This window comes from Nannospalax galili, unplaced genomic scaffold (assembly GCF_000622305.1).
Source record: "Nannospalax galili isolate Female #2095 unplaced genomic scaffold, S.galili_v1.0 scaffold456, whole genome shotgun sequence".
NCBI lineage: Eukaryota > Metazoa > Chordata > Mammalia > Rodentia > Spalacidae > Nannospalax > Nannospalax galili.
In genome coordinates, this window is record NW_008337055.1 from 35,475 (window position 1) to 51,135 (window position 15,661).

At 41.2% G+C, this 15,661-nt stretch overlaps 1 protein-coding gene across 1 annotated transcript; it reads left to right on the top strand.

The window, feature by feature from the left end:
• Positions 1–9,094: 9,094 nt before the first annotated feature.
• Positions 9,095–10,045, top strand: LOC103733132 (putative vomeronasal receptor-like protein 4). The gene has a single exon (XM_017797838.1). The coding sequence runs from the start codon at positions 9,140–9,142 to the stop codon at positions 10,043–10,045; it is 906 nt and encodes a 301-aa protein (XP_017653327.1). The 5' UTR covers positions 9,095–9,139.
• The last annotated feature ends 5,616 nt before the right edge of the window (positions 10,046–15,661 follow it).

The window sequence follows — 15,661 nt, forward strand, 5'->3', positions numbered from 1 at the left end:
GTGGTAGTTTTTATTCCAGGTAACTATGCCAAGGGTCATGGTCCAAATAAGGTCAGGCATCCGTTCTTGGTGGCACTTTCCAGGTAAGTCAGGAAGAGAGCAGGAGGCCCCCTGCTGAGAAGGGGAGTCCTTCCATATGGCGCCGAGCCCCTTAGAGCTATCCGGATATGGAGGACTACAACCCTAGCATCAGGGTTCCCCAACACACTAGTAGAGCACAGTGGCACATTTGGTCTCTAGACATTAGTGTCAATTCATCCAGGGTTTGTTCATCTTTGTAAAGTCAGAATAAATGTCATTGAGAAAGATCATATCATGAACCAATACAATCTGTTTTGAGTAAGTCTTGAAAGTAGATTAGGACACAGTTTTGGGAGCATCTCTGGGATGGAGATCTGGCTTTATCTCCCCTGACAGGGTTATGGACATTGAGGATGTTCATGAGATATGGGAGCTTCCTCCCTCTAAAGATCAAGAAGACTCTGGTAGAATTATTTTATGAGTATGAGTGCATTGCCTGCATGTATGTAAGTGCACCCATGTCATACAATGTCCATGGAGGCCAGAAGAGGACGACGGAGCCCCTAGAACTGGAGTTACAGACAGATGTTAGGTTCCGTGTGGGTGCTGGGAACCAGTCCTGGGTCTTCTGCATAAACAGCTAGTGCTCTCAACAGCTGAACCATCTCCAGCCCCAACTCTCATAGAATTCTGATCCTCTTCAAGTCTGTAGATGGCAGACACCAAGACCAACCCACAATGCTGACATTCTCTGTGATGGCCAACTGTTGCCAGGATGAAGCCCAACTTATTTATGGTGATTATCATCCCTATGATCTTGGGATCACATTATCACAGTGCTTAGGGTTTCAGTTTGAACAGGGAAGACCTGCCACAGAACTCTATAGGTTTCTGAAGCTGCCACTCTGCATGAAGTTGTTGGCCACAGCCATGGTACAATGTTCCCGCTCTGCACCCTTGTTTCAGATGGGCAGATTTTACATGACAAACTCTCATGTGATATGAAGTCCCCAGTAATGTACATCTCTTTAGGGTGTATTATGGAGGTCCTGTGAGTCTTTTTATGTTCATCAAACAAGCAAAACCTAGAGACTTTCCTGTGCCCTCCACCTGATGTACAGAATTGATAATGTTGACTGGTTTTTCCCATATGACTGTTTATTCTAACCATACTTTGTCATGGTGACACTACACCTTTAAGATCCAAGTTCATATACTATCTATAGCTCTGTTCTTAAGAAATTTAGGAACAATTTTCTGAATTTCTTTCTTCAATGAATGTGACTTGGCTTCAAATCTTGTGTTGATCTGAAACATATTCAGGATTTTACTGTTTCCATGGGTTGTCCTGAACTGTCATGATCCTTTGATCATAACACGATGACATTTTTATAAGCTCCTAGTGGGAAAGTTGCACCTGACTTAAAATGAGCTATCATTTTTAATCTTATCAAAAACATAAATCTAATTAATTTACAGGAATATGGAGCTTAACAGCATGTTTGATCACCACATGAGAATCAATCAAATTTAAGTGAAAATTTCAACTGTAAAACTGAGCTCAGTTTGTCATAAGTAAAGACATGATTTTGTACACAACAAGAGACGTAAGACACCCTAAGGAAGAAGAGAGTATCATTTTGTTGTTGCTGTTTTGGCTTTTTTTTTTAACATGATCTTGCTTTAGTCTCAGCTGGCCTGGAACTTGGTATGTAGCCCAGGCTGGGTTGCATCTCACAGAGACCCTCCTGCTCTGTTGCCTCAATGCTGAAATTAAAGGTTCAATTAAGAAGAATAACAAATAATAATAATAAATAACAAAGAAAGGTAACCATGGAAAACTGAAAAACTGTTGGGTAATAGATGTTACACAGTTGGTTTAGTTCTCAGGTATTTTTTCATATTTGCTACTTTATTATTATTATTACTAGAAAATATCTTGCAATTATTTAACGGTGTGAAGAATTTTATATACTGGTTTCCTTTATAACATTCTGACAGAGTACAGAAATATCAAAGATGAACCGTAGGAACTTCAGGTCTCTAGTGCTCACAGGATATTTTACCCATGTTTGAATGTGTTTCCTATTTCACATGTAGCTCAGTGACACTCAGACACCATTTCTATTTTGCAGGCTTCCAGGATTAAGGTCAGTATGGAACAGAAGAATATTTATGAGTGATGATCCAGGTCCAGGCTCAGAAAAAACAACAGAAAACCTCTGAGGACATGGGATCCTGAGCAGGAAGGAGCTCTTCAGTATGCAGAGGAGTGCTGGGACATGACCCAAGAGCTTGGAGCAGATCCAACTTCTTAAAAGGATCTTATTTTCGGAGATCTTTTTTAAAGGTTAAAACTCATTCAATTTTATGTCTTACAGGGTTTATATTGAGTTCAATATTGTATAACTGTATTAATTCAACAGCAAACCTAAAAATTTTATAGCCACTTTTGAAAGAGATGTATCTTTGCTCTGGAAACTGTTATTGAGTATGTTAAAGCTGTAATGAAATGCTTCTTCTAAACATTTTTTTAAAAAATAATAAATCTTAAAAGGAAAAAAATCTTATTTAAAAAAATTTTTCACTTGTATCAGTGTAGTCCCTGCATGTATGTAAGTATACCCATGTCATGCAGTGCCCACAGAGGTCAGAAGAGGTTGGTGAATCCCCTAGACTTGGAGTTACAGATGGTTATTAGCTGTCATGTGAGTGTTGGGAATCAAACTTGGTTCCTCTGCAGGAGCAGCCACTGCTCTTATCCCCTGAGCATCTCTCCTGCCCCAGATCATACTTGAAAAAATAAATGGAATTCAGAGATCTTGAGATGTATATGATAGAATGCCATGTCTACCACATAATAAATGTCCAGCAGCCACGCAAACTAGGATTTGTTCTCCTAACTAAATTTTAATTTTTTGTTTTGCACAACATATTTGTACATATTTATGAGATATACAGCGATGTTCCAATTCATATATACATTAAGTAGTGATGAATCTACAATAATTATGCCTACATCACCTTAAACTTTGATCACTTCTTTATGGTGAGTACATTTAGATATGGATAGACCATGAAGACACTATGATAAGAGAAATGAGTCAGATACCCATAATTAGAAACTCAAATAAACATTGCTATTTTATAAAGAAAAATAGACCTTCTGAGTATATGGTCGTATTTCACTAATAGTTACAAACACTTCCTTCACTTATGGTACCTGCTTGCTCCTAACTCTTCCAAATCATCAGAATTGGCAGACGGTACCTACTCAGAGCTTTCCTGATGAACCTTCTATATTTCTCATCTTCCTCTGCATAAAGTAAAGAAGGGTCTCCTTATGGTTGATCCAGTCTCCCTTTGAAAGACTCTAAGCCCCACTGAGCCCTTAGGGAGTTAGACTAAGCTGTGCGTGAACATGCCAGGTAAGAGGAACCAGTGCAGAGCCAAAGTACAATTAGGTCATGGTACCTGAAACCCAGAAATGTCTAAGGGATCAGCAGGATGGCTGGAGGGAAGTTCTAATGGATGGAGTGAGCTTGCCCCTGCCCTGTCCTCTCCCTTTAAGAACAATGACTGCACTCATACGAGAATGACTATTATGTGAAATGTCCTTCATATAGGAAGGGAACGCTAGGTCAGATGATTTTACACAAGAATAATATAAAATAATGTTCTAATTACTGGAGTGAGCCCCAACAGAAGGATATGTGCAGAAGGACTTTCTCCATTTCCTGCTGGTGGCCAAATTAATGGAAACTCGGCTTCAGCATCAGCTTACTTAGTCTGGATCACTTGTAGCTTCCAGTCACAAATCACAGAGAAACAGGGGAAACGGGATCTGGGTGACTCTCTTGGGGAAGGCTTCAGGTCTCCAGTCTCATGAGTTAAAGATGTAGACCCACCTTCTGCCACTAGTGATGAGTTCATTTAGAATTAAAGGCCATGTCAGTTTATGAGGTTGATGAGGACAGGACCAGAGTGTGTATCCAAGAACAAGTACAAGCATCACCTGGGCTCTTGATGAGAGTGGAAATTTGAAACAGAAGAGTTTGAGAAAGAGCATCAAAAACAGCCAGAACCAACATCTCAAGAAACAAGTACACTCTGCTTTTGAGCTCCAGAAAGCACCAAATAGGAGGATTTGGAAGGTCAAAACTTACAGACTCACAAGACCACACTCCATGGCTACATTACCAGTAATCACTGCTGAAGAAGAGGAGACTTATCACTGGAGCTGCCTGGAACGTGGGCAGAGAGCTCCAGGGATGCTGTTTTCATGAGTCATTGCCCATGCCGGGTGAGCATTTTGGTGATGCAGCTTCCTTTGAAAATCCATGCTCCTGTGACCTCAAGAACCTTCTCAGTTCCCCGAGGTAGACGTGGGTGCAATTCTTTCTGTGGTCTCTTGTGGTACCCAGTGTGGAGTGATTAGACATTCGTTCACATCTCCGAAGGAGGTAGAAGACTCCTGCAGTCCTCTCCAGCAAAGCCCCCAAGAGGAAGGTGGGGCAGACTCAACCTTCTTTTTCCCCATTTGTAAGTCCAACTCTTCGGCGACAGTCAAATACCCCTTTTCCATCTAGCCCTGGGACCTGACCAGCTGCATCTCCAGGATCCACAGACTCAACAGAAGCAGGGCAGGGCTGGAGTCTGGCAACCACACACACTTAGGAATGATGATAATGTCCCCCAAACTGAGTCCTATGTGGTCTCTGCCATAGGTTCCAAGATCAGCTACACAAACATTTGAGACCAGTGGACAGGAATTACCAAGTAGTTAGAGAGCTTAGGGGAGAAACGCCAGGACTCTGAGAGGCCCACCTCCCTCCACTGGCTCAGCGCTCATGGATGCTCTGGTTCCCTGGTGTACACAAAATAGCAGAATTGTAGACATTTTTCTGTGTTTTATAGCTAATTTTCCTTGCTGGTATTTTTCACATATGAGCTGTTTGTAGAAAGTAGAATGCACTAAGATATTCCTACAGATGTCATTGCAAAAGTCATTTGTTGTTTTCCCTTTCCTGGAACGCTTATTCCAATTTCATCAAAATATCAGTGTTCTGACATTCTGTAAATATGGAGGCTTTGATGGTAATCTTCCTAAACTCTATCTACACAGGACAAAACATTGGGTTACTTATAAGGTACAAGAAAAACCTGCCATGTTGAAAATGCTGTGTTATTTCTTCAGAGAGAATTGGAGCTCCCTGATGGTCACTCATTCAGCACGTCTCTCTATCTGTCATGGACCTTTGAGTGCTGACAGATTAAAAATGTCATTCTCCAGGCTGGGGAAATGGCTCAGCACTTAAGAGCACTTGCTGCTCTTGCAGAGGACCTGGATTGGGTTCCCAGCACCCACATGGTGGCTAACAATCACTTGTAACCAGTTCCATGGGATCCGGTGCAGCTCTTCAGGCCTCCACAAGCATTGAAGGACACGTGCACTCACTACATACAGGAGAAACATACTCATAAAAAATAATAAATGAAGTAAATTATCATTCTCAATCAGTGTTTTCCTAAATCTGTTTCAGTCTCTAAGTGGTAATCACATGTGTATTTTACCAACTCAAATATTGCCCGGTAAATTTTCCTTACAGTTTAATGATGCCATTATTATTTCATTCCATGAAGACTAAACAAAATAGAGTATCAACTTTAGAAAAGTTGTTATTTAATAAAATGATAACAAAACATATAGCTACACACAAAAAGAGAAAGGATGAAGGACTTCTCAGTCCAGGCAGGAACCCTCGCCTCCTGGTGAAGTCAGCGCCCAGAACAGACTCAGACACACCTCCCAGGAAGTCCCCCACTGCTCCGCCCACCCCTGCAGGCTAGGCACTGACAACAGCACTTGATGTTTTTGTCCTCAGAGAAGCTGGACTTTGAAATTGTTCACAACGTGACCTTCCTTGGATTCTACTCCGTTTCTTCCAGGTTTGACCCTGGCTTTGGAGGTGATGAGGGATGGGACAAGACTAGAACAACGCCCACGACCCCCGGATGCCCTGGACACTTCTCCTCTCCACAGCCTCCTTGTCACCACACAGGCAGGATCATTAGGACCAGAAAGTTTTTGGCTGAGCAAATGCCGGGCACCAGGGAGCACACAGAGCTGCCTCCCAAATGGAGACGTGCGGAAAGAGCCCTTTTCCCCTGGCGAAGACCAAGTCCTGACAGCAGTGAGAGCTGCGTTGAGACCTGGGACTGGAGGGTGATAAACAGGGCCTGGCAGGTGCTGGGAGGACACCACCCACAGCCGCCACTGACTGCACAGGTGAGTGCTCCCTCCCTGGTCTGCTGATTGGGGCCGCCTTTGACTCTGGGTGGGAAGCTGTTAGCAAGGCTGGCTAGGGTGAGAGAAAGGAAGGTCTCAGTGTCCCTGTCACTGAAGAGGAGGAAGGTTTCAGGACCCTGGGAAGACGCAGCCTGTCACTTCCCACCTGCCATCTAGAATTCTTATTCTCTTCATGAGGGAGCCTGTGTGCAGCAGGGTGTGCGGTGCCTGTGCCAGAGCCTTTCATTAGGCGGGCCAGGGAGGGACAGGAGACAGGAACCAGCAGCTTCTCAGTCTGGGGAAGCCATAGGTCAGCACTTTCTCCACAATCTCTGTTTTGACCTCATTACAGTGAAAGGCAGCTTTAAAAACAAACAAACAAAAAACTACATGGCTTTTTTCTATCATCCTTCAGGCTTTTCAGGGTGGGGTATCTGGCCTTCTTTAATACGATTTTTTTTCAGTTCATGAATTTTCCCTTTACTTGGCCCAGAATATAACAGTGTGTAACTGCATAGAATTATAGAAAGCACACGCATGATGATACTCCCAAGTGCTTTCAGTCAATGATTCTTTACTACATATATCAGCTCACTGATTCCAAGCAGTTCACTACACAAACAGAACACCAAACAGGACAAAAGTATCATCTCTTCAGGTTACAGATGAGAACACTGGGTCTTGGCCATGTAACTATGTTCAAGGTCATGTATATAGCAAATGGGAAAATCAGGATTTGAACTCAGTGTGGCTGATACAATGTGTTCTTGTGAATGCTGAAGTTTTTCCTTCTAAGCTTAAAGTTATCCTTAAAGGATCCAGAATGTGTCTTTACCCAGACACAGACTGCAATAGAGACCCTGATGACAAGGTTCACGCACACTACATCTTGTGGTGAATGCTTTTTAAAACGTAGATGCCATGGCTCTTCCTAGAGCAGATATGAGTGTGATTTTTCCAGCCCAGATGAGGCAATCTCTAGAAAAATATTGATAATTTCCTGATTCCAGAATCTGTTACTGATGTTCTAGAAAACACAGTGGAATATTTGAATCAAAGGTAACCTGATCATTAGCACATCAATACAGAGAAATGACAGGGAAGGTTATCAATCCCTCAAAGGGTGGTTCATGTCTCTAGGATGGTGGAAGCCTGGAAATTTACCCCATCTGCATGTGTGAGGAGACACTATGGATTTTTTTTGGTTTTATTTCTATTTTTACTTGGCTTACAAGTAACAGTTTTCTTATGACATTTCCATAAATGCAGTTTTAGTTGGGCCTCTCCACAGCTCCTGCTGAAGGAGCTTTCAGCTCTAACATGCACATGGAAACAGACCAACTCAAGTATCTCTCCCAGTTGACTTTTAGGCTCATCTCTGTGACTTTGGAGCTAAGTGCTTTATTTAGTAATTTTCTCCTAAATTACCTTTAAACCATCAACAGCAAATACTGTTCTAGGTAATGCAGACACTACACGGAAAGACAGCATCTCTCTTGTATCCGCTATCCAGGGCAGGAAGGAAGCAGGTGTCCAGGCAGTGCAGTCTGGTAAGTCCTGGGAAAGTGTAGGTGATGGCACACTGAGCTGATCTGTGCACAACGGGCAACTGACATTGTGATTGGGATGATTGGGCCAAGGCCAGCCTGGGATATGATGCATATTCCTGCCTCATGGTAAGTGCTAATGGTGTAATCTGTTCAGCAACATTTAAGGCAATTCAGAAATAAGTTTGATAAGAAGGAGAGGGTGCTAACAGTGGGGGACAAAAAGAACCAAGGCTAACAGGCAAAGCTCTCTATGTTTTATAAGCAGTGAAGCAAAAGGAGTCATTTTCTATTTTAAAACCTTATTTTCACTATAATGGAGAAGAAACAGAAACAGGATGTCCATTTTGAGTCACAAGTCACAGTCTGACATATTCTGGAGGACTGGCCTTCAGGATGGTAGTTTCTGATGAGTCTATCACTAGACTTACCAAAGATCAAACAACCCAGAGGAGGTGTCTTTGCTTGAATCCTTAGCAAGGGACTCACCTGGGGACTGCTCTGATGGCTCCTTCAGGGTATGCTCTTGGGAAAAATGAAGAGTGAGTCCAGGACAATGGGAACAGAAAAGAAATCGGCTGCAATGTGGTTCCTCATGTGTAGAAAGTAAAGAGCACAGATTCTACCCAGTTCCTCCTACCTTTTGCAGGGCCTGGACTGTTCTGCTCCATCAAACCGAGAGCCTGTCTTTTCCTTAACTGTGAAGGAAATCCAGTGTGGCTGGGAAATGGGGGAAACTTTTCCATTTGGCCAAATAAAATTCTTTTCTCTTCAGAAGCTTATTTTCATTCTTGAACAGCTCAGCAATCATTTGTTTCATGGATGCACGAGATGCTGAAGAGGGTCTGGGTGAGGTCCAGCACCATCCAGCAGCACGGTTCATGTGCTGCGTGTGATCGCTGAAAAGGAGGGAGGCACAAAGCTAACACTCAGGATTAGGATTGCCTAGATACTCACAGAGTGATGCTGTGGACATATCTTTGAAGACTGTCTGAGAAGATCATTATACAAATTTTTACATGAGGGACACAGAGTAGAATCTTTGGGAAAGGTGACTAGGTGAGTCAGCATGGGAATAATGTACAAATGTGTTTATCATCATTTCCATGTAAGTGGAAGCAAAACAGGAAGAAAAGAGCAAAGAACCAGATCAGCTCCCTGCTGGGAAAGGACATGTCTCAAAACCTGCTCTTGACGCTCCAGGGAGCCTGCAGTAAACACTCACTGTTTGTTTGTTTGTTTTTTCAAATGTATGTTTCTGAATTGAGCATAAAGCCAGAAGATGATTTGGTTTGACCTCATTCAGAAAATAGTCTTACTTTTTCTTACTGGATCTGGAATTTTAGGAAATGTCCTAATATTTGTGAGGCATGTACGCACATTAGTCGTGGGTCCTGAGAGAAAACCCATAGACCTTATTCTGATTAACTTGACTTTTTCAAACACAATCATTACTTGTCACACCGGGATCATATATGTAGCTGCGGTTTTCTCTTTCGGAAATTTCCTAAGTGATGCTGGTTGTAAAACTGCAGTCTATCTGTCAAGAATGGCCCGGGGCCTTTCCATCTGCACCACCTGTCTCCTCTGCATGGTCCAGGCTGTCACCATCAGTCCCAGTACCACCCTGTGGAGAAAGCTCAAACCACAGACTGCATGGCAAGTTCTTCCCCATCTCTTCCTGTTTTGGGTCCTAAATTCCCTGATAAGCTCCAACTTGCTCCACTACATCACAGCAGGCAGCAGTGTGAACAGGTCTGGGGTTGGAATGTATACTGGGTATTGCTATATGCTGCCGCCCAGGCACATTATTAAGTGGCTTTTCCTCTCTCTAATGACTCTTCGTGATGCCATCTTTCAGACTGTCATGGGCTGGAGCAGTGGCTCCATGGCTCTCCACCTGTATAAACATCACAAGCGTGTCCTCTACCTTCACAGCTCCCGGTTTGTGAACAATTCCAGCCCAGAAATCAGAGCTGCACAGAGCACTCTCATTCTCATGGCCTGCTTCCTCTGCTTTTATTGGGCAGATTTCATTTTCTCCTTCTACATGGGTTCCACCTTGGTACAGTGTTCCATAATGCTGATTATTAAATCATTTCTAGGGACAGGGTATGCTGCGCTCAGCCCCTTCGTCCTGATCAGCAGAGAAGGATGTGGGGCTAAGTCCTGCAGTGCTCACAGATAAGTGTATGGTTCATGCTCTGTACCCATTCCCCTGTGAATAGAAGGTTGTCACATTGGGACTTGTTTTGTTCTAACAGTCAAATGTCTCACAATATTGTATTAATTTGGTTACAAATTTAGTTTTTTAAAACTATACTCATGAGCTATATGGCAGTGTGTAGGGTTATCCTCTTACCAATGTTTTACCTCCTTTAGTATCAGGGTAATGCTGACTTCATTAAATGAACTACCATGTGCTTCTCTCATTTTTTATTTCTAAAGAGGGTTTTGTTAAAAACGTTACTGTGTTACTTTTTTAAATTTTTTAGAAGCATTTCATCACAGCTTTAACATACTTATTAACACCTTCCAGAGCAAAGATACATCTCTTTCAAAAGTGCCTATAAAATTTTGGTTCATTGTTGAATTAATAGTTACACAATATTGAACTCAGTATAAGCCCTGTAAGACATAAAATTGAATGAGTTTTTAACTTTTAAAATGGCTCAACTTCACTGGTAAAGCTATTTGTACCCAGAACTTCATGGTTGCAAGGCTTACAACTATTAATTCAGCATATCTGCCTCCCATTACCTCCCTCCCTCCCTCTGTCCCTCTCTCTTTCTCTTCCTGGTTCACTCTTTATTAGGGGGATTACCATCCCAGCACCCACACGGCAGCTAACAACTGTCTATAACTCCGGTTCCAGGGGATCCGACAGCCTCTTCTGTCCTCCACTGGCATTGCACGACACGAGTGCACTTACCTACATGCAAGCATAACACTCATACACATAAAATAAAAATAATAAATAAAATATTTTTTAAAACAGAAATTAAAACATTCTATAAAATTTTTATTTATTGATTTCACACATTTTATATTGAGGAAAATTTGTGCTTTAAATTATGTATAATAGTTATGCATTGGTACAAACACTGAATGCTTTTATAATCTGACCTGTATTTTTAATATTTTATTGCACCTAAAAGGCCTTTTAAGTTTTGGTGTGGTTAAATTTGTTAGTTTTTAAAATTGTTGCCCCTTTCTCTTATATTTTGAAAACACTTCCCCAGCCTAACATTATGAAAGTTTTTTTAATGTCATTTTAAAAATTTCATAATTGTCTTTCAAAGTATTAGGTCTAGCTTAGGAAACAGATGTGGCATAGTGAACTTATTTATTTTCCACATATCAATGTACTATCTTTTAAATTTTTTATTTATTTTGATTTTATGTGCATGAGCATAATACCTGCATATATGTAAGTGCCCCCATGTCATGCAGTGCTGGTGAAGGATGGAGGCAAGCATCCGATCCCCTGGAACTAGAGATACAGATGGTAGTTAGCTACCATGTGGTGCTGGGATTGAACACCCACCAGTCTTCACTGCTCTTAACCGCTGAGTCATCTCTTCAGCCCCCACAAATGTATTATCTTTATATCATTAAAAATAGTCTTTTGTTACTAATAACCCATCCCAGTATATATCAAACACACATATAAATCTAAATACATTTTTTATCTTCATTGATTTCTAGGAATCAATGTATTTATTTGATGCAATGTATTTATTTAGGCCATGGTTATAATTATATTGTTTCAGAATGAAACCAAATATTTGAAAAGCCTAACCCTAAAACTTTTCTTTTTCAAAATTAGGCCAACTTAGAGAATATTACTTTTATACATACAGCTTGGATTCAGTTTGTGAATTCCAAAAAAAAATTTCCCTTGCTATGGTCTTGGAGTTAAACTGAAATACACATACATAAATTTGAAGAGGAATAAGAATATTTCTAATGATGCAATTCCAAGTTTACTTTCTGCAACTGAAACCTCAGGGGGGTTGATACATATATTTCAAGGATTCTGATAAACTTTTGATAGTGTGAATTAGATTATTAATTACATGTGTATGGGTATTGTTGACCTATAGTAATATTCTTGAATATATGTTGGTCTCTGTCAAGCATTTACTTCTAAATGAGAATTTCCTCAAACCATTATGCAGACAAGTTTACCATCTTGATTAACAATAAATTGGCCTCTTTCTTTCAAACCCATTAATAGGTGGATTAATGGATAGATAGATGTTAGATAGATAGATAGATAGATAGATAGATAGATAGATAGATAGATAGATAGGTTTAAAAGTGCTAGACCAGTGGACTGTACAAATTAGGCTTGGCCAGCACTGGTGTGGGGAGATTTGAGATTTGATAGATAGATAGATAGGTTTAAAAGTGCTAGACCAGTGGACTGTACAAATTAGGCTTGGCCAGCACTGGTGTGGGGAGATTTTTTTAAATTATTTTTAGAATCATCTTAAATGCATTTTAGATTACATCTTGCTCTTACTTCTAATGTATTCTTAAAACATTTCATATTTATGAAATCTGTAGATGATTAGTTTTTCCTAAAGAAAATGTATGATTGTAGTATTGGTTTTAAATAAAACCAACGAGCACTGACAACTGGTAGGCTGAGCAAACTATGAGACCTAGACCCACACCCAAGAGTATTTGGGAAACAGACATTAGATTCATTAAGCCTTAAAAAAAAAGACAAATAATAATAAAGGACATGAAGTTGGGGGGGTAGTGAGGGAGTAGAGAGTGGGGGGTATCTGACTATGATCAAAATACATTGCATGAAATTCTGTAATCAATCGAATATTTTTCAAAATCATGCCTTAAAAACTTATGCCTTGGGTTTTGGTATTGGTGAAGGGTTCTCAGAAGTGGGTATGACTTCCCAGCCTTCCATTTCACTGTCCCTGTCATGTGGCTTTTAACTTTTTGCTTCCTTGGATGAAAATATGGGGAATTTTTTCCCAAATGCAGAGCTCTGAATCAAGATGGAAACTCAATATCCCCACCACCTGTTCTCGCTCAAATGGATTCCGTGCTTGTCACCTCAGCTCACATTCACTTGCATGTTTCTGACTCCTCTAGAAGCAACAGCAGCTCCTTGTCCCACCAAACAGAGCATAGCACTGGGGCCTGGACCTCTGAGGGGCAACAACCCTGGAACCTGGGATTAAAATTATCTCCTTATAAAAACAACTGCAACAGTCTGAGGACTGGGTTTCTGAAATTCTCAATGTCTGTGTTATGATAATTTAGGTTTTACGACTATAGGAACTATTAAAAGAATGTGCAGCTAAGTTAGATTCTTCTGTGCTTGAGTCTTTTGAGTGGGAGATGGGGAGTGCGCTGTGCCTGGAGATGAATATGGAGGTGTATATTTACAAAAGTGAGTGGTCTTTATTTAGGGAGGATGATGTGGTGAGCGAGACGTTGGCCGGAGTTCGCTGGTCCTTCCGTCTGCAGCAGTTCATGTTCTTTGTACTGGAAGTAAATGTGGTGTTCAATTAAATTTAAATCTGTGTGGTTTCAACACACATAACTGAAGTGACATGAAGATCTGACGCACATATCCACTGTGAAATGTCCTCACAGGCCAGCTGAAGCAGCATCCGTATCTCCTCATGAGTCATCACTTGGTGCATGTGGTGTGGATCACCTGAAATCTACCCTATAGCAAATTTCCAACACAAGACACAGTGAAATGTTTTTGGTCTTTTTGAGATAGGGTCTCACTGTGTGGCCCTGGCTAACCTGGAGCTTGCTGTGTACACCAGGCTGTCCTCACGCTCACAGAGATCTCCCTGCCTCTGTCTACCAAGTCCTGGGACTAAAGGTGAGCCACCGCGCTGGCACAAGACACTGTATTGACGACAGTCATCATGTGGAATAATAGATCTCAAGACTTAGTCATCCCATATAACAACTTTGAACCCTTTGTCCAACAGCTCCTCGTTCACTTCCTCTCCTCTCCAACCACAGTTGTCCTTGCTGCTGTGAATTCAATTGTTTCAGAATCCACATAGAGTGACATCACAATGTATCCTCCCTGTTCGGCTGAGTTCACTTCACAACTGCTGGAACACGTCATCCATATTGTTGGAAGGATAAATGTCTCAGCTTGGAGCCCCAGCTAAGGGTTCAGAAACCCCTGGCCCCTTAACTGTGTGACCCTCCACCCCTAACCCAGTGACTGAGCTGTCTGGGAAAAAGTGTGCCAGCACTTGCCGTCCCGACCCCGAACCATAACGCCAACACTTTTAAAATATGTTTTCATTTATTATTTTTAGTTTATGTGTATGAGTCAGGTCTGTGTCAGGCTGATCAGGAGGCCAGGGGGAGGTGGGGGTGTGGACAGCCTATGGAGGGATCTTCTTTAAAGGGTAAAAACTCATTCAACTTTATATATTACAGGATTTATACTGAGTTCAATATTATATTGCTGCATTAATTCAGCTGTGAACCTAAAAATTTATAGCCACTTTTGAAAGAGATTTATCCTTATTCTGGAGTGTGTTACTGAATATGTTAAAGCTGTAATGAAATGCTTCTTCTAATCATGTGGTTATTAAATTAAAAATAAAAAAACAAAACAAAGAAACAAACAAAAAATGCAAATAATATGAAGACCCAAGAGAATATGCCCCCAACCAAACCTCCAGTCCTACAGAAGTGTTCTGCAATGAGAACGAGAATTTAAAACAACAATAATAAACCTGATCAAAGAACTTAAAGGAAACACAGAGGAAAAACTCAACGAACTCAAAGAGGATAGGCAGAAAATTGGTACAGAGTTCAAAAGCTGCAAACATGCAGGTGAATGCAAGAGCAAAAACAATTCGGGATTTAAAAATTGAATTCTCAGCCGGGCATGGTGGTGCACGCCTGTAGTCCCAGCACTCGGGAGGCAGAGGCAGGTGGATCTCTGTGAGTTCAAGGCCAGCCTGGTCTACATAGTGAGTTCCAGGAATCCCTGGCTCCTTTCTTTTACCAGTTCCATCTATGTGAAGATACGTCAAAGGTCCTGCTTCACCATAGCTGGCTTCTCTTGCAAGCAGTGGATGAGCATTCCCCTTTCCCCACATCCCCCCACATTTGGTATCATTTGTTCTCTTGATCTTAGCCAGTCTGACTGGGGTAAGATGACATCTTAAAGTGGTTTTAATTTGCATTTCCCTAAAACTAGTGATGTTGAACATCTTTTAAGATGTTTCTTAGCCATCTTTATCTCTTCTTTTGAGAACTCTCTGTTCAGTTCCTTAGCCCATCTTTTAATTGGGTTACTTGCTTTCTTGATACTTGTTTTTTGATTTTGTTATATGTCCTGGATGTTAAACCTCTGTTGTACGTGTCACTGGTGAAGATTTGCTCCCATTCTGTGGGTTTTCTCTTTGCTTCCTTGATTGCTTCTTTTGATGTACAGACCTTTTTTGTTTAATCATGTCCCATTTCTTCACCTTGTTTCCTGGGCAGTTGATGTCTGGTTTAGAAAATCCTTTCCTACACCTATATCTTTTAGGTTTTTCCCAATGTTTTCTTATAACAATTTCGGAGTATCAGGCTTCACACTGAAGTCGTTGATCCATTTGGAGTTGACTTTGTGCAAGGTGAAATATAGGGGTTTAGTTTCATTCTTCTACAGGTGGAGATCCAGTTTTGCCAGCACCATATGTTGAAGATGCTGCCTTTCCTATATTGTGTGTTCTTGGCACCTTTATCAAATATCAGGTGGCTAAAATTGCGTGTACTCAGGTTTGCATCTTCAGTT